This window comes from Anser anser (assembly GCF_964211835.1).
Source record: "Anser anser genome assembly, chromosome: 4".
In the NCBI taxonomy this organism is placed as follows: domain Eukaryota; kingdom Metazoa; phylum Chordata; class Aves; order Anseriformes; family Anatidae; genus Anser; species Anser anser.
In genome coordinates this window covers 37,503,408-37,522,943 of record NC_139724.1, presented here as the reverse complement: position 1 = coordinate 37,522,943, position 19,536 = coordinate 37,503,408, and the positions used below count along the sequence as shown (strand labels likewise).

The 19,536-nt window shown below is 40.4% G+C and overlaps 2 protein-coding genes across 3 annotated transcripts in view; one reads left to right on the top strand and one right to left on the bottom strand.

The window, feature by feature from the left end:
- Nucleotides 1-19,536, bottom strand: part of LOC310899017 (uncharacterized protein) — a 75,180-nt gene that overhangs the window by 20,950 nt on the left and 34,694 nt on the right. The window contains exon 1 of one of the 2 annotated variants that reach the window (XR_014583913.1): nt 3,108-3,655. Coding sequence is in view for 1 of the 2 variants with exons in the window: in XM_083834949.1 (XP_083691075.1) it covers nt 5,172-5,370 (199 nt within the window). In the remaining variant the exon portion in view is untranslated. Of the gene's footprint in view, nt 1-3,107; nt 5,371-19,536 lie in introns of those variants that run through there. The other variant, XM_083834949.1, reaches the window with a different exon arrangement.
- On the top strand, nt 3,842-17,604 carry ZNF330 (zinc finger protein 330). Its single transcript, XM_083834930.1, has 10 exons — nt 3,842-4,108; nt 7,462-7,591; nt 7,851-7,870; nt 7,976-8,046; nt 10,164-10,243; nt 11,546-11,672; nt 12,403-12,507; nt 14,970-15,016; nt 16,127-16,244; nt 16,880-17,604. Exons 2-10 carry the CDS (start codon nt 7,472-7,474, stop codon nt 17,155-17,157), a joined length of 966 nt encoding a protein of 321 aa, XP_083691056.1. The 5' UTR covers nt 3,842-4,108; nt 7,462-7,471; the 3' UTR covers nt 17,158-17,604.

Below are 19,536 nucleotides of genomic sequence, written 5' to 3'. Positions count from 1 at the left end.
CTTTATATAGTTAAATCAGCATGGATACATATCTACAGACAAAACTATCTTAGATCAAACAAATATTGACATGACTTTTAAGGTCAGTTGCTGCGAGGCCAGGCTTTAAAAACAAATTAAATTTGATGTGTGCTGTTTCAAAGGTCAGTTAGAAAGGTATAGGCTGCACCCATTTTGCAAAGCAACCCCCAGGGAGGCGAACATATTGCATGCTGCAAGGAGACATTGCGATAATGAAGATAATTAAGGTAATAGGTAGGTAGGTAATAGGGGCTTAATTAGATCACAACAAGCATGTTATTTAGAGGAAAAAGAAATCACAGTGCATTAAAGTAAAAGTAAATTACAACAATTCAGGTCAGTATTTATTTCAAGTCGATAGTTAACACGCATTATTGTATCTTTAAAGGAACTGAAATATTACAGTAAAATGCAGTGAAAATCTTTCATTCTCACCAAGCCACAGTCCAGTGTCATTGCATACAAAGGCCCTATCTCTCCCAGAGTATTGTTGCTCTGATACAGGCTGTACAAACACTTCATTTCCTGATTTTTCTCACTGATCTCAGTAACTTTCAGTAGTAGAAGCGAGATGGCAGGAACCCTTTGTTATTACCTGAGTAGCTTACAGAATAAATAAACGTCCATCCCCAAAACCAACTCTCACTGGAGAGAGACAAGTTCTATGAGATGAGCAGACGAAGGAGAAGGGCAGTTCTGAAGACAGTACACCATCACCATGTTGCAATAGCACTACCCAGTTTTGTCCCTGCAAAAGCAACTCCCACCTTCCCCCAGACAACAGTTCCCAACACTTTTTTTCTTTTTGCTGAATTATTCCAATTTGAATTTTGTGATTTTACTGCCTAAAAACCATCAGTCTGACCAACAGTCAGCATGTAAACCACATTTTGCTCTGCCCTGCCAGACCCTAAAAAGGTGAATGAACAAGGGAGTGAGATAGGAAGAGATTGTCTAAAATCTGGCTGTTCTGCACTCTGGACAGAAATTTTTCTTGCAGGGATTCTGATTTGCTAGCATCCTGTGGCCTTTTATATAGGTTAAACTGTCTTTTTGAGATGCATGGCACTGTAATAGGGTAAAACAGGAGTGAAAAACAATGGATGCTGCCGGGACACCTTTAACATGTGAGTACCCACCAGGACCAGCTGTGCTGCCCCTGCATCATTTAGTTTACCACAGTGACTTCCTCTGTGCATTTTCACTAGCTTTTACTCTGCAGGTAGCACAGCTTAGGGTTAAGGCAGTCACCACTGCTTGTGTTGTCCCGCAAGCTCTTGACTGCAGAAATACCTGTGTCAGGCAATGCAGGGAGGCCCTCACAGAGTCTTGTCCTATTTTCTCAGCTAGACAGGCAGCGGCTGCTAACTGATGGACGACAAGGTAATCTACATATTTTGATTCTCTGTAGGATAACAGGGAATGAAGATGTTCAGTTCAGATAGATGCACACGCTCCTTCTGTGGCTGCTCTCACAGAAGTCACTGAAAACATCTTTTAATAGGGGGGTGACTCTCACTACTTTCTGCACATATATTTGAAAAAAAAAAAGTCTGCAATATTCTCACATATTATTTCATTACATGCAAGTTCCCCAGAGAGTAGTCCAGTATTGCTAATGGAAATTGCGTGAGCTCTAAATTGGCTATCCTCATCTCATTTTCTCTTATTCACTTGTATTACAGCCCTGGGCCACTTTTACCTGTTCTGAAAATAAGATGTTTTACCATTCAGGATTGAAGTGACCGACTCCTGCCATCTAGAGGGTGGTTCGTGAAACATAAGCAAGGCAGATACAGTTTCCCAGGATAAAATAAAGCTACTTGAAAGCCACCTACATGAGACTAACAAAGAAATCTTAGTGGCAGCATACCTCCCTGTTATGTTTCCTTTTTTTTTTTTTCCCCTAGCTTTTTTCCTCCTTTTCATTCATATGTTTGCTTATGTAAAAAATGCATGTTCAAATGGAAGGACAATTGTAATTTCCATAGATGTATCTGCAAGTCCTTTCTTCAGCAGCTCCACTCATTCATGAAAGTGGACTAGCAGCCTAGAATAGTTATTCTAAAAGAGATTAAAACTTTGTCTCCCCGCCTCCTCCCCCTCCCCAATGCTTTATCTCTTATTCTCACTGTGTTCTTGCATCCATGGCTGCTTAAAACAAACTGGAACGGTCACAACCCGAATGAAAGTATACTAATGATTCATGGCATTAAGAAAAGTGAGGGCATTCATTAGATAACTGAGAATGACAAGAAAAGCTCTAAGGTCTTACGAAAGATCACGTTTTCTACTTAAGGTGTTAGTTAAATAGTATGTAGCCATGGTAACTGATAGTAATTAAAAATTATTTCTCTACACACTTTCTTATAATGAGAAATGTCCAGTTAAGTGATCATCATGAATTTTTATCTTAAACAATAACACATTTTTCTGTGCATCCCAATAACCTGGTGTGAAGGTCACATCTTGAAGGAAAAGCAAGACAAGCATGTAAATTGTTACAAGATACAACCCTAAACTCCCAAAAGTTACAAGAATCTCAATGGAAAGGCAGTGGTGCCCACCGAATACCTGTCTCCCTCTTTAAGCCAAGATCACACACCTAACTAGCAGCCAACTTCCAGTAAGAAATGCATGACCAAGCCCAGTGTGGAGCAATACAACTAACCCACCTGAATGGATGATCAAAGAACACTAGAAATACAACAGTGCCCTAAGACTAATATGTATGAAATATATATCATACGCTTCTCATCCTAGGCAAAAGACTATAAATGAATTATATTGCAATGTAACTGCTCTCTGATCTTTCCACTCGTCTTCATTTAAATAACTATCAGATACATCGTCTAAGGATTTCCACAAGGGATTTCTAGGCAAAATGCACAAGAACAATAAATATGCATGTAGGAAGAACTTACAACATTAAAAAGAATCAAAGACATCCTTGGTCCTTTCTGTTTCTACTTGTGTCGTACACTGTTTACGATGAGGAGTTAAGCAAAGCCTCACTGTACATAAAAAGAAAGGGGAGCAGCAAGCCCACAGAGCCGTCCTCACCCCAAACTTTGTACCCTTCTCACCTCAGGCAGATGTCTTCCAGGCGCTCCAGCCAAAGCAAGCTCCAGAGCTGGCCGTGGTGGCAGAAGTCGAGCAGGCACCAGAAGGTCACAGGCCTCCAGGTGGCTCAGTGAGGACAGGAGTGGAAAACGCTGAGAAACAGACCTGGATCCAGACCCCAAAGGCAGGCTGGTCCACGGCAAGGGCTTTGGTGGTAACGGGAGTGATCCCTTCCCTGCTTGCTGTGTTGTATGCCTACTGTTAAGATTAGACAAGCCTTTATTTTGGAAAAATACAGAGCTGCTGATAAAAGCTTTCAGAGAGAGAGACCTTTTCAGGTGCCAACCTTAATGGGTTACAGTCACAACTAGTTGTTGGAATTAGTGCATCCTAACAGCTGGTCTTTCTTCAGTGACAGCGTGAGGGCAATTGCCATGAAAGCACACAGGAATTACGGGTGGAATGACCACCGAACACTGTCATCCGCACAAACGCTTTGCAAGAACTTTTTCAGTGAGGACAAAGCCGCAGTTACACCAAGAGCACATCCTCAGTGAGGGGAAAGCCGCAGTAACGCCAAGGGAACGTTCTCAGTGAGGAGGAAGATTACTTTAATTAGGATCGGCAAAAAAACCCTAACCCTCTTTTAAGAGGTTTTTTTTTTTTTTTTTTTCCTCATTTCAGGACACAAACACTCATGTGGAGGCAGCAGCTTTTTGTGTGCATGTGCGTGTGTCCGAGAAGACGCAAGCGGACAAAAGCGGCGTTACGCGGCCCGCCGCGGGCCCTTCTCCCCGGCGCTGAGGCAGGCTGGGCCCCAGCGGCCCCGACCAACGGCCCCAACGGCCCCAGCGGCGGCTGGAGCGGAACCTTCGTGCCTCGGCGCGGGGCCGGGCCGGGCCGAGGAGCGCTGCCGGCTTCCTCCCGCTGCCGGAGCCCGGCGGGCGCTGAGGGACGGCGGGGGCTGCCGCCGGGAGCCGGGGGAGCTCCGGGGGAGCGGATGCCGCGCAGCGCCGAGGTCCAGGTGGGGAGCGGGCGGTGCGGCGCGGCCTGGGGGCTGGAGGCCTCCGCCGGGTGCGCGGCGGTGCGGGGAAGGCAGCCGGTTTGTGTGGCTTCGGGCCGGCGGCTGGGCCCGGCTGCGTGCCCCGGGCCGAGGCGTGCTGCCGGGGGGCGGCCGCCGCCTTCAGGGCCGCGCTGGGGGCACCGCGGTGCCCTGCCCGGCCGGGGGCCTGCTGCCGCCGCCGGGCGTTTCCCTAAAAGGCGGAGCAAGACCTTAAAATCATGCTTCCGTGAAAATTACTTCGTTATTAGGTAGGGAGGAATATCAGCGTGAAATACTGTTAGCACAGATCTTATTTTAATCGGTGTTCTAGTCCTGTGCAAGGCTTGCCAAGTGGTGAAGCAGGTTTCTGTGAATCCAGCATGGAAGCAGACGTGACCCAGCGAACCTCACTCCCCTTCTGGCGAACAAGCTAGAAGCTGTCTGATGGTGACAGACAGGAAGTGCTGGAAGGCAGAAGGCTGCTTCTCTCCGTATTTGTGTGGTGGGACAGGGGTAACCCAACTGTCTCCCAGCTGAACGTCTTGTTACAGCTGTTCATTACGTTTGTGACAGCAGGGAGGTCAGCGTGTCACCCAAGTCAGAATAATGAGACAAGGGAATGTCCTGCTCAGCACACAAGATCCAGATACGTGCTGGTGCAGTCTGCTTCCCAGTCTGCTGCAAACTGACCACGCGTCTTCAACGACTCATGAGAAACAATTGCAAAGAGGGGGAAAAAAAAAAAGGCATAGGCATGGTACAACCCCAATGGAATTTAAATGCCAAACATAATTTATGTATTTTAAATAGCACAGTTCGTGTCAGGTAAAATACACTAACAGTCTTTGGAGCTGTGGTGGGAACCTTGATGTCTAGACCTGTGTTTGCCACAGCAAGCAGCGCAGCCCGTGAGGAATAGTAGTGGGACTTTTACAGAATGACGCACAATGCTGAGGACACAGTACGCAGCCACTCACCTCTTACGTGCCCTCCTGATGACAGGACTCAGCTTTATCTACCACACCTCAGAGAGTCACGCTCACCCCTACTGCTGCTCCAACCCAGTCAATCTGGAACATTTTGCTCCAGAGTAGAAAATTTCAAATAGTGGAGAAACCCTCATGCAGAGCTGGTTGTGGTTCAGGAGTTCAGGTGCTCTGTAGGTCAGCAGGTTCGTACCTTCCTGGGCTGAGGAGGGATCCAGGTATGGACCTACTACATCCTGGGTGGTTTCTCTGGCAGCACTGTAGGTGGAAAGAAGCAGGGTACACAAACACATGCAGTGTGACAGACGGTATTGTGAATTTCTCATATCCTGTCTGAACATTTGGTAACAGTGCTGTGGTGCCTAAATACATTTTTGGGTCACCCACCAGCCTCAGATTACAGAAGGATTGTCAAAACTGCGGGCAGAACATACTGCATAGGAACATTAAATACTGATCGACAGTTTTGAAAGGTACAATACCCTGATTTGAAAGGAATTGCGGGTAAACAAATTTTTTTTACTATCGTAATTTTTGACATCATAACACTATTGTGCTATAGTCAGAAAATTAAAAGATGGCCAGTTCCCTAAAAATCTATAATTTAGGGCAAAGACAAACATCTTACATGGAAGCTCAGAGGGAAAGAGTGATAGAATATTGATCTGTAGGGTGGTGGTGTTTATTGTTTGGTGTTTGAGAGCCTGGATTAATTTGATAGCTTTGTTAAAAGAACCTGACATTGCATTTTTGTTGTTGATAGCACAGCTTTCTAAAGAACTCCTGTCTTTGACATTTCTCATAATCTGTGTCCTCAGTAGTCATTGAGAGAGCGTTTCTTATGAAGGTGGTTTGTCTTCTCAGTGCTTTCGTTTATGAGGTAATGTGAAGAAGTCAAGGTATAAATACTAACAATTCGATTCTATTGTTAAATCAGCATTCAAGCAGCTTGAAAATTAGCGTGCAACCTCATATTGGACTCCAGTGTCAGAAATGTCATGGTCTAGAATAATGACAGTTGCCAGCAGGGAGCTTAGCAATACTATTTTGACTACATAATATGACACTAATAGAACATAAACGGGGTGCGCAATGCTACAGCTGAGCAAACTGATTTATGTGCGCGATCAAAAACAAATTTTAATATTTGGTCAGGACAATATATTTCTTTGTTCTGGAAAGTTAGGATCATTGGGTTTATTTCATAAGACCTTTTGAAAAGATACCAGTTTTTCTTCTAAGTTTAAGCTGCTACAGTTCACTGCCTGTTGATGCTGCAGCTGTCCTTGCAGATGCCAGCACACGTGCCTACAAGTCAGCTGGGAGTTAGGGACGAGGCTGGGGAGAGTAGGTACCTCCTGTTCCCTCTCACACCAGTGGCCCCTGTAGCCACCTGGAGACCTACTGGAATCAGCAGAACTTTGCTTTGGCAGAGCTGTCCCATCATGCAGGCCAATTTCTGCCAAGCCCAAAGTCTATAGCGATTTTCTTAAAATTCCATAAGTGGAAATGGAGGTTTTGAGATGACAATTTGGAGTCGCCTCTGCTTGTATCACAGAGTTCACAGAGTTCACTGTGGAGATGAGATGACAAGAGCACAGTGGTCTGATCAATTTACCGACAGTCTCACCACTGCATTGCCTTGGTTCCCTCCTGGAAAGTTAAAATAGACACATCCAACCAGATGCAATAAAATTAGCATAAACCCTTCTTGGGAAACAGTGGCATCTTTAGAGCAGCGCATGCTCATCTCATTATTACTAGTGTGCTAGAATGGTAAATTTGCAGTTCAAACATCCCTTTGTCACAGCTCTGAAGTCTAGAATAGTGACATTTTGCTTTCTAAGCTTTCACAAAGCGTGAAATTTGCATGTTTGCAGTACACCATGACTCACTCACCTGAAGAATGCTTTTTAACTGATTTAAGTAGTTAGTGAGTATGAGAAGAGAGAAGCAAGAATGAGCTGAATATTGTCCTTATTAAACAGGCAACAAGGTGATCTTAAAACAGAGGCCCATCGCAAACAATTATAGAAAGCATAACATTATTCCAAAGGCAAAACACTTCAAAGACAGTTAAGCACAAAGGGGAGGACAGCAAAAGTTCTTTTCAGATCACAAGGTTCTTCATGGTTCAACACATGATTCTTCGAAGAGGCTGGACCCTTATTCTACATTTGAAAAAAAACTCAAGAAAGGAAGCGGATGGAGATGAAAGATAGTTAACAGATGGCAACTCCAAGATCCAGTTTTTGTGCTGGATGTGTCATCTGTATCTGTGCATTTACATGTATTGTAAAGTGTACATGTTTTGTGTGTGTTCACTACATACCTTTTTCTATCCCACAGACGGTGAAAAATGCCTAAAAAGAAGACTGGTGCGCGTAAGAAAGCTGAGAACCGCCGTGAACGTGAAAAGCAGATAAGGGCTTCAAAAGCCAACATAGATTTAGCCAAACATCCTTGTAATGCTTCAATGGTAAAATAACTTAAAATTTTGTATTAAAATACTTGATTTTATATTATGTAAAACCAGTGATAGTACCTTAACTGTATTTAATACCCCTAGAATACCATTCTTCCTCTACATTTAAGGTTACATTTGCATCAGAGGTATAATACTTGAATAAAAAGTTTGGTTCCTAATCAGAATTTAATTCAGAGTCCCTGTGGGGTCTATACATTTTATGCTCATACAGAATAAAAATAATTATTAGCATTTTGTTTCTTTTTTTTAGGAATGTGATAAGTGCCAAAGGTAAATATTTTTCCCATTCTAAAACTATCAGTTTAACATTAATTGGTTTCAAACATTTTGCAAGTCTTGTTTAATGTTCTGTTTTGTTTTTTTCCATGTGCCTAGACGACAGAAGAATAGAGCTTTTTGCTACTTCTGTAACTCTGTTCAAAAATTACCCATTTGTGCACAGTGTGGTAAGTGGAAATAATGAAGGTAAACATACTATTTCACATTCCCTTTTGTGTTTTTAAACTCACAGGAGTTATAGTACCTTTATCTTAAAGAACCTTTGCAGTTTTTGGAGCAGGTTCTTTTAAATCTGTTGTGAATATCCTCGAGAAGAGGTTCTTGCTTTATCATGCAAACGAATGCATATACCTCTGACCCTCCAGGGTTTGCAAGTCTGGGCCATGGGCTTGTCTTCAGTATTTGATATTTAGAAGAACTTGTCTCACTGCCTTTTGGGACTGAGAACATATGACTTTTTTCCTAGATTTACTATATACAGTATTGTTTCCTAGTGACAACAAAGATTAAAAAGAGCTGACTGCCACAAAGGTACTAATACATACTGCATTTGGGGGATGATATCATTAATATCAATTAAAGCAACAGTACATTATTGTCCTTACATGGTTTTGTAACATAAGCTGTTTGTGTTAGCTCTGTGTGCTAGAGGGCTGGTGCTTTTGAAGAGAAGGTCTCCTAGTGATAGAACTGGGTTCTGAATCAGGCTAAACTGTTTATGTAAACAACTGCTTGCTTGCAGGGGAGGTTAATAATCATTTTAGACTTTGAAGTGATTTTTGTTGTTTTACTGTTTCAACACATCCTCAGAGATTTTTAATTTGTCATTAAGCAATTTGGCTGTTTTGTAGTCTGATGCTCAGAGCTGCTGACATTTGCAGCTTCCAGTGCCTTTGTTGGGACCTGCAGATACTGAGCATTTCTGGAAGCCAGGCTGACTGTGCAATGGCAGCGCACCATCCTTCATAAGTCTTCCTTCTGTCATCATGTAGTGAAGTACTAAAAACACGTTGTGTATTTTACAGTCTATTATACATCTGAAGTTGACTCCCATATGTTGAATTTATCTTAATCTGCAGGATGTTTCTGAAACAAAAGCATTCCTAATAACCACAAAACAATGCTGAGTCCCCTAGGGTTTGCCAGGACAAAGACCATTAGAACTGTTTGGTACTTAATCAAGTGTTGTTGACAGGCCCCATAAACAAACATCATCTTTCCTAGAGAAGTCCCTGAGGGATGGGAGCACGGCAGCTATATTGCACTGGCCCAGACCCAGCAATATCCCCACCACCTCATGTTGCCCAGATCAGATCACCAGTGGTCATTCCTCAGTGCCACTTGGCATCTGAGGCATGAAAAAATCAAAACTCTGCTGCTGATGCTGCATACTGGGATTTAATTGCATTTGCAGAGTAGAATTTGGTTTTGTTAGCTCTTCAGTAGGTTTGCAGGCAACATCCTTTTGTTGATTCCTCTAAGGAGGAAATAACACAGACACCAAAGGGGGCTGCAGCAGCTCAGCTTAAACCTGTGATAAAAATCCCAGTGCAATAACCTGGGCTAATTACAAATTTTTTTTGCTTGCATAACTACATACAGAGTATGGATCTTTGTGGTAGAGCTACTTACATCAGAAGCAAGGATTAAGGGAAAGTGGTCACCCTGGTTGCTTGTGTGTATCAGAATGACTTTGAAGTACAGACTGTGGCTTCTAGTCCCATCCAATCCCTGCATGTAAAGAAAATTATTTTGCCTAGGCAGTCATCTCATATGGTTCAAAACCAAAAAATCACACAGAACACACAAAAAAGCAAGGATCTAAGTACTCAAGTAATTAAACCATCAGGTACATGTGTTTTTTTTTTTTCAGAGGGCATCAGCCTTGGCCACGTCACTATTATGGAGGGATAGAACTGGCAGCAATTTTAAATGTAACTTTTCGAGATGTTGTTGCTTGACTTGCACCGTAATTACTTTGTTTTGACATTTGAAATTCTTGCCAATATATTCAGCATGGCTCAAAATATACAGCAAGACAACTGATTGCCTCATCTCAGCACTGGGGCAAGAGATCTTGGCTGAAAACAAAACAATTAATTTGATCTAAGGGTGATATAAGGTTAGGTTACAGTTTGCAAACGTTTGCATTATTTTTACCTAGATATAGAACTAAGTACTGGTGTTTGATTGAATTGCTGCTCTTATATCAACATTCTTTCTAACTTTTTGAATTTTTATATACTTCTCTTGTGGTTGTTTACCACTTTTTTTTTTTAAACAGGAAAAACCAAATGCATGATGAAGTCTTCAGACTGTGTCATAAAACATGCTGGTGTGTACAGTACTGGACTAGCAATGGTGGTACGTATATAAAATGACAGCCTGTGTTTTGCAGTGAGGGGTTATTTATGCAAATCTTTCTAAAATAAGATAGAACAAACTTATGCAATGATAGCATGTACCACGTGAAGATTTTTCTTTCATCTTACCATTGCAAGCTGATTTTTCAATTACACTGGAAACTCAAATTTTGCCCTTTTTTTTTTTGATTCATCTCCCGCAAACCCTGACATATGTCCTGGATGTCAACAGATCTGTGTTGGTGGCAGGCCTTAAGCACATGCATTCACAGTACAGGGGCTTATATACCTCATAGCCAATTTCTAGTCTTCATTAAAGACTAGAATCATTTTTTAGAAACTAGTGGACTTGATTTACTTACTGTCGTCTTAGTGTTTTGCAGAGAGCAACCTGTCCCGTGGCATTAGTGGGGATTTTATTTAAAAACAAACAAAACCCCACATTTGGGCTCTTTGCAGAGATAGTCATAACTTCTAGCTGTTGGATTTCTGATTCTTAGAAGAAAGTTAATTAGTCCTGAGAAGCAAGGTATGGCATGTCATAGGCTGTGGATTAAATGCTGTACAGACTGAGCCTCTGTCCTGTTTCTGTATCCATTTGGCAATCAGCTTTTCTCAGTAACACAGCTGGCCTTTCCAGTCTGAAGTTCCTAAGATCATTCCATGCCTTAACAGACACAACCTCATCAACAATTAATTTGGATTCACTATTGTTTTGTTAGTTGTGTGTGTGTGCACATACGTAGTAGTTCATTACATATGGGCTGATGAGGCTTCTTCAACTATACAAAATTGTAGTATTTATTTGTAGATCTTACTGTTTAATTAAAATGAAAAAGTATGATTTTATTTCTGATGAGTAATTTGAACTTTGTCTGTGGAGTTTGTGTTCTAATATAACATGGTTTAAAATCTGAACGAGTGATTTCAGCTGTCAGAATATAGGGCCTTATTTTTGAAATTGCATTTTTGCCAGAATATTGCTATCATTTATGAATCTTAGGGTTCAGCTAGAAGACAATTTTCATGCATAAGATTTAAGTTAGGAAATTTAAAAAGCAAAAACAAAAGGGGAAAAAAGTGTTATCGCTTGTTATATTTAATTTTGCAAAAAATGAGTGTCAAACAAAAAAAGGTGAACCCTGGAGTGGCTTGACTGGAATACCGATTGTTTCATACTCTCTTGCTCACCTGAAATGAACCCACTGAGAGAATAGATACATGGATGCATTCAGGGTTATAGAATAAGAGTTTCTCTAGATATTGTAAGAAGTCCCAAGATAATATCTTTCTGTAATTGCAGGGTGCAATCTGTGATTTCTGTGAGGCCTGGGTGTGTCACGGGAGGAAGTGTCTCAGCACACATGCGTGCATCTGCCCTCTTGCAGATGCAGAATGTATTGAGTGTGAAAGAACTGTCTGGGATCATGGTAGGTTGCTTACACTGAATGAACTAAACTATACTTTTCCCTCACGTTGCTTAAGTTATTGTACCCATATCCCTAACATAGCATTTTTAATCTTCACTGCTGAGTACATTTGATCAAAGCAAGGCATTCTCCCGAGTTGAAAAATACACCTCATGCAGTGGGGAATATAAATAATGTGCCCGAGAACACACAGTCCTTAAATCAGGGACACTTATGTAATTAACTGTCCTATCAGCTGAATGGTTCACGTAATTAAGCACTGCATCTGGTTGTCAACATGCAATTTGCTGCCATTCTCAATCCTTTCATCTGCACTAGTTCAGGTATTTGGATTCCCAGTTGCTTGGCAAGCCATACTAACCTCTATTTGTGGAATCCTTTAAAATGTGTATTTTAGTGGGCACAGGAGGTGAGGGGGTGGGATGGAAGGAGACTGTGGATGAGAGAAGGTCTGATACCATTTAAAAATACTCAAATGTCATAGTTGAATTAAAAAGTCTAGGAGTAATACTTGTTTTGTATTTATGCTATCCTGTCTTGTAGGAAACATAGTATTTTTCAGTTTAGTAATGGGTGCTGGTGTCTAATTTAGAAGTTTTTGTTGAAGCCCATGATGGAGGGGAGAACTAGGCTTCAGTCAAAAATACATAGAACTGCCTAAATTGTTTGTGGAGCAGAACTTGAAGCCTATGCCTGTTGCTGATTAATTTGCCTTGATAAATCTTTTTAGGAGGCAGAATGTTTGCCTGTTCTTTTTGCCACAATTTCCTCTGTGAAGATGATCAGTTTGAACATCAAGCCAGCTGCCAAGTTTTGGAAGCAGAGACATTTAAATGTAAGTTAGTTGTTTGTAGTCCCTTTCTCCCAAGCTAAACAGACTCTCAAATCACTTCCTCTGTGCTCCAGAATGCTCTCCAGAGCCTTTTCTAAATAGCCTGCTTTTTGCTCTGGGAGAAACAGCTTTCATTTCTTAAGTGCTTGCTAATGATATCTAGGCTAGGCCATTTTTCTATGACCTTTCTCACTGCCAGATCATAGGTGGCAGTCTAAAGTGACCCTCTTAGCAGTGGCCAGGACTACATCTGAGCATCTGGGCCAGCTAATGCTGCTTTTTTAGTCCTCAAAGCTCTGCAGGCAAGAAGGAGCTCTTTTCCACAATTCTCACTGTATGATGAGCTACTTCTAGATACCTGTTCCTCAAAAAAAGCAGCTGTCCTAACGTCCTACCATCTGTATTTACTTAGCCTGGCTAAGTTGTCCCAGATTGCTCTGGATGTACAAAGGATGGTCTGTATGGTGGTGAAGGGTTGGCACCTGTTGATTTTGCAAAAGCAGCGAGTCGTGAGGAAGGCCATGACTCAGGAGGTGGTGATCACCATGTTTACTGAGACAAAATGAGCATGGAAGAAGGGACAAAATTGTGTTTATCCAAAGCCTGAACTCACTGCTAGTTTCTTCCCTGACCAGTGGACTGTGGACATGTATGTCAACAGATGCATCAAGTGTTGACACACGAACACTTCTGAGTAAAAAACAGGTGATTTAAGGCTTCTTGTCCACCCAAAGTGCAAAAGGACAAATGAAAAACTTCAACCAGTATCTATATGGCCTTCTTGTTTTCTTACCAGACATTGCTAGTCCACTACCCATCTTTGGCTGAAATAAGGAACTTCAAAGGAAGTGAAAAAAGTATATATCTGAAATAGCCTGTTGTAGACGTATTTCTTTTCTATCCCCATTAATTACTATTTGGTTTCTCCTATGAGACAAGTGTTTGTCCCTTCCAAAATTTTTATGTATTTTGACTATTAAAATATTTTCAATCTTTTTAAAAGAAATTCAGGGTGCTTTTTATCACGTATAAAGTGGTCGTCTTCAAAAGTGGCTTAATCTCTTGGCCTAATTGATTCTCCCAATTCAGGATATTTGTTAATTTCAGTTTTGCAGTCTGTCTTTAGACATTTCTTATCTCCTTTTTCTCTCTCATCTTTTTTTGCTTGCCAACTGTTTTCTTGATTGACTTCCTTGATGTATTCTGCTAGAATGTCTTCCTGCATAGCAATATTGAAGCAACAACAGCTGTTCCACAAGAATATTTTTTCACTGATTGTTAGAAGCTTTTAATTCACAGAGGTGATGTCATACCCTGAATGGAGAAAGTCCTTTTTGAGGGTTTTCACTGTGTTCTGCATCTTGTGGCACCGTGCAGTCTTGGTAGAGGCAGAATTATAAGACATGACCTTTCATAAAATATGTGAACTTTAAATGTTGTCATACAATTGTAGTCTAAAACCCATTCTGGCTATGAAAAAAATCTTTTACTTTACAACACAAGTTTTTTAATGCAGAGATACTCTAGAATAATTTTTAAATATACATGCATTAGCAATTCTATCTTTAAATGCATGACAGAGTGCTAACTCCCACGGCTATCCTGCTCATGTGCAGAACTCAATTCTTTTACTTCAGATTCAAAAGCTTTGTGAGCATAGGTGTAAGGTGAGGTGGAGAGATGGAGTATGTGTGCAGAGACTCATGACAAGATATATATTGGTGCTTCTTATGGAGTAACTTTTCCCCAGCCTCACGCTGCTAGCAATTCCTGTGTAGTTGCCTTTACTATACTCCCTCTGGTGGAATGAAGAAACCAGTTTGAAGCTTCAAGACAAGTTAGATTTTGCAAATGCTGATTCCGCTCTTTACAGTTCATGTGCCAGCTGTCATTCTTTAACACAGATATATATATTTTTATATAAAGTTGTATGCAATAAAGTATATTTCCTGAGGATGTGACTGAAAATACAGAACAAAATAACTCTTCAAGGTTTGAAATTTGCAAGCTTTAAGTGCCCTCGAATTCCATTTAAATGAGATAAAGGCTGCTGGAGCATTTTTTTTTTTAAAGAACTATAACATGCTAGTGCTCCTCCTTTTGACACTGTGGTACAAGAAAAAGCAAGAAAATCTCTTAACATCAAACTGAATCTGGAACTTCTGTTTTTAAAAATTTGAAAACTCAACAGCAATTACACTTTCTCTCTCTTCAACTTGTACTTTGTGTCAAATTGCTTTATTGCATGGAGGCTTAGATTTGAAAGATCTAGTAAAATAGAGTCAAGAAGGTATTGGATGGTAAAATGACTGATTCATGTTTCCAAAGTGTAGTTTTTCAGGGAATTAAAAACAAATGCCTCGAATTGTTGTATTGTTACATACTTTTTTCTACAGGGTGTTAACAAAAATTACAGATCTGCAGTTTCCAAGTAATGAGTTTCACATATTGATTTTCTCCTGCAGGTGTTTCCTGTAACAGGCTTGGGCAGCATTCATGCCTGCGTTGTAAGGTAAAGAATAAAGACAGTTGCAAGTAGCTATGATTGTAGACTTGTTCTCCTTAGCTTCCAAGGCCGGTACCAAATCTTGTCATGCTTTCCTCTGAATTATTCAAAAATATTCATAATTTTTGTATTAGTTTCTGAAGCTTGGGCATAGACTTATGCAAGTCTTTTATTTGTTTGCCTGTTACCACAAGCCGCTGTTGTGCATCCTCATACCAGGTGAGGTGATCTTGACTTCGGCTCTGTGTTTAAATTGGGGCTGTACCATGTTTGGACCTTTTCAAAAAGGCAAATCCATGGTCTTAAACAGAATCCAAGGCTTGGAATATGTTTTGATCTATCATAAAGCTAAGAGAATTTTAAAAGTTTTTGCAAACAGTCAAGTGGTGATCTGACCAGAAAACACTGCAGCATGGATCCAAAAAAAATTATCTCCAGTTTTACACACGCACAGGCTAATTTGTTAAAACCAGGCTTTTGTTTTTACACAGTCAGGAGTAATGTTGTATAAAAAGTACCACCTGCTTCACCATCAGCATTGCCCAGATTTCTCCAGGTACTGGTTCATTGCCTGCTCTTATTTTTCTTGCCCTCCATTTTTTCTTTTTCCTCCAGTGTCTCCACGGCATCAATTTTGTATTCAAATTATTTCTTTCTCCATATATCTTCACTGGCACCCTGGTGCTCAACACATGAAGTTTCAATTTAATTCTTGCCTTTGGGTCGCTGCATATTTATGTTCTGGCATAAATATGATATAGATATGATATGATAGAGTATCTGATAGTATTTTATTTAAGCTTGCCAAGGTAAACCAAGAAGTGGCAGGCTCCTTGTGGGCAGCAATGTAATCCAGTCCTTGAATATGTTACTTTTTCTACCTGTTTATCAGCACCTTTTTGCAGTCTCTACCCCAGGTAACCATGAAACGACATTTAACACGGCAGTTCAGCTCTTAAGTAGTGTGCAGATTCTAGTTCCACTGCAGATAAGAGCTCATTAAAATTTAATCCCGACCAGAAAATCTTGCTGCTGTTAGACACATTTTTGCTTGCTTCTTGCTGAAGATTCTATGGTTAAAACATTTAGCCTTTTCATTCTCTTTTCACCCCCCAGGCTTGTTTTTGTGATGATCATGTGCGAAGTAAGGTTTTTAAACAGGAAAAGGGAAAAGAGCCTCCTTGCCCTAAATGTGGCCACGAAACTCAGCAGACAAAGGACCTGAGCATGTCAAGTAAGCCCGCTTCTCTAGCTAACAAGCTGTACAGTATCACTGGTGACTACTTTTCTGCATGGAAACACTGAGAAAAGTCTGGTTACTTTCAGCAGTTTTACAAAGTTTTGTTGTATTTGTTATGAGAAAAAAAATGTTTTGAGAATTGAGCAGTCATTCTTAATTGTTAGTTGATTCTAACAGTAAAAGTTCCTGTTTAGCTTGAGATTTTAGATCCCCACTTAAGCCTTTATTTCACTTATAAAAAACAGGCTAATGAATTTAGAAGTGTCATTTGATGGCATGCATAGAATCTATTTCTTAACTACTCTTTAATAAATCAGAATATGTACTGTGTTCGTGGAGCACATTACAGGTTTTCTTGGCTAGAGTACTGAAGGTATATCCTAAAATCTAAATTGTACTCTAGAAGCAGTTATTGATTATACAAACATGGCTGCATGGGGAGAGACTGCATGTAGTGGAAAGGTTCTTTCGGAGGATGGATTTAATCTGAAAATGTCAGATTTAGAAAGGTTGACAGGCATTGTGTGCTCTTAGCTGAGTAGTAAACAAGGACGGAAAAGAAGTGTCAAGATACTCTGCTCAAATTGGTATTGAGGAGTGAGAGCATGATGGTTTTTCTCTGCCTGCAGCACGCTCTTTGAAGTTTGGCCGCCAGACTGGAGGTGAAGATGCAGATGGAGCTTCTGGTTATGATGCCTACTGGAAGAACCTCTCCTCCAGCAAGGCTGGAGATGCAGGTGATCATGAGGATGAATATGATGAATATGAAGCAGAAGAGGACGATGAAGATGACAATGATGAGGGAGGGAAGGATTCTGATACAGAGACCATGGATGTATTCAGCAACTTGAGTTTAGGAAGGACTTATGCTAGTGGGTATGCACATTATGAGGAACCTGAAGATTAATCTTAGTATGCTAGTAGGCTAAAAAGATTGGGAAGGAGCCAAGCAGGTGTTTCACTTATGAGTTGTATACATGCCAGTAGGATAGCTTTATCAGGTACTTACATATCACAGTTTGAGAATGAAGAGTGTGAGACATCTGTAGTAACTCCAAGTGAGATTTGTTAGTATAAACCATTATTGGGTTTGTGACTTGGGGGAGAAAATGGGAATATTTTTATTCCCCTAACCAGCTGAAGTGGTATTGTCCTTCAGTTACTGAGTGTAACAGTTTAATGCCTTTTTCCTCTATCAATATAGGAATGTGGGAGGGCTGTACAACTTGTTTCCATTTGCTCATCAGAAATAAGTTATTTTTACAATAATTGTTAACTGATTTCGAAAGATTAATGTATTGGTGGGTTGTAGACTTTTTTTTTCTGCACAATAAAGGTCAACTGCATTCTCAAATGAATTGTCATAACTATTGATGACTTGAATAGTTGGAAAGCAGCTTGCACACAGTGTAAATTGGCATTAAAATAACTTAATTTATGTAGGTAATGCAGATCAATGTAGTTCTCTCTGTACTTGAACATTATCTTTCTGGCAATTTTTATTACAAGATATTAATAACTGGGGCTATATGTAATCATTACAAATGCACCCCAGATAGTCAGAATTATTTCAACACAAATGTTGGTATATCTTCTCTCCCACTAAAATCTATCAATTTCTCATTAGATCAAGAGAAGACAGGTTTATTCCATGCCAAGCATTCAACTCTTCTCTTTGCATATAATATAAAAATAATTTTAAAAAATGTTAGGAAACAAATCCTGTGTATGAATTGATAAGGTAAGGAAAATACAGGTATGCTGGGTTCAGATACTGTTCTGTGTAAGTGCACTGGTACAAGGCAAGTCATCAGCACACCTGAGCAAAGGTGGTGATGCTTGCAGAAGTGTATGAAGTGATTCTTGATTTGAAACAACATATTCATTACCAATCTACAAATGTAGGTAATAGCATTTAGTTTCCTTCTGTAGGGGAACATTGAAAAGATAGTGACTAACAGCAGACAGATCAAAATATAAGGACAGTTACCTAAAGTATTACTCCAGTTTTCTAAATTCCATGTTTAAATGCAAGAGAGCTATTTTTTGTAATCCATCAAATACCTGAACTGATTATAGAATTATGTACTTTTGTAGTGCTTTCTCTATTGTTGCTCAAGCAGATTAGGGTCATATGTTGGCAGAGCATACCCCATTTGAGGACAATTTTTAATGATGCTAGGTCTGCCAAACAAGTATTCACTAACAAAACAGGAGCAAGGAACCTGGCCTTGATAGTTCTCTCCTAAATGCCTCTCATACCAAATGCATAAAAGACATGAGCTGGAATGCGTTCAAGACAAAAACAAATTGACAAACTGGGCAACTTGGTTATGACAACTGCAGGAAACAAACTGCACTGGAGAATAAGATGACCTGATGAGTGCGTTTTAAGTGCTCGCCTTCCAAATCAGAAAGGAAATCAGTTAAAAGTGCCTGCAAGTCAAATCCCTTTCAAAAAACAAAACTCTAAGGACAACTAGCTTTAAATGCTAAAAGACCCATCCATCTTAAATTCTGTACCTGACAGATGTCTTGATTAGTCTTTTTGCATAACCAAACTTGAAGTGAGGGAAGTAGGATGCCTGCCAGTCCAACAGTGATTACTGACTTGTGAAATTGGCACCTGTGATAGAATTTGTGCTGAGTTTCACGTGGTCCAAAAACTTCCACAGTTGAGTCCATCTGTCAGTGGTCAATTCCAGAAACAATCAGTTTTTATCTTGGTTAATATATCGAGCACGAAACAATTATATGTCATTACAAAGTCTTATATAGGATTGAGAAAAGAATGTGCTATTCTGGACATACTTAAATTACAGCTGCTTGTGTCTCATTTGTTAATATTATTACTTAACTGCACAAAATTCCCCTTTAAGGTTCTTGGCTCTTGAATTAGATTTTTTTCCCCATATGAAATCTGCTGCTGTCACTGACTGTGCCAAAGGCTGCTGACGTAACAAAATTAATCATCATAATCAGAGTAAAGAATTATTCATTTTCTCATTGAAATGTCCTTGCACTGATGGTTTGGTTGCAAGATAAGTCCTCCAGAGCTAATGCATGTTTCTAGCATACTGTAGTAGAAGGCCACATTGCCTACACAGATGCTCAGGATATCGGCTGTAATTTAGAGGGTCACTGCTCAGTGGACGGAGGCATTTATTTGCTTTTTCTCTTTGTTCTGGTGTTCATACCACTGAACTATGAACCTGGCCGGAAACAGGGCCAAGGTATTAGACTCATGATGGCTGGCCTTTGAAGGGTCAGAACAAGCAAGTCTAAG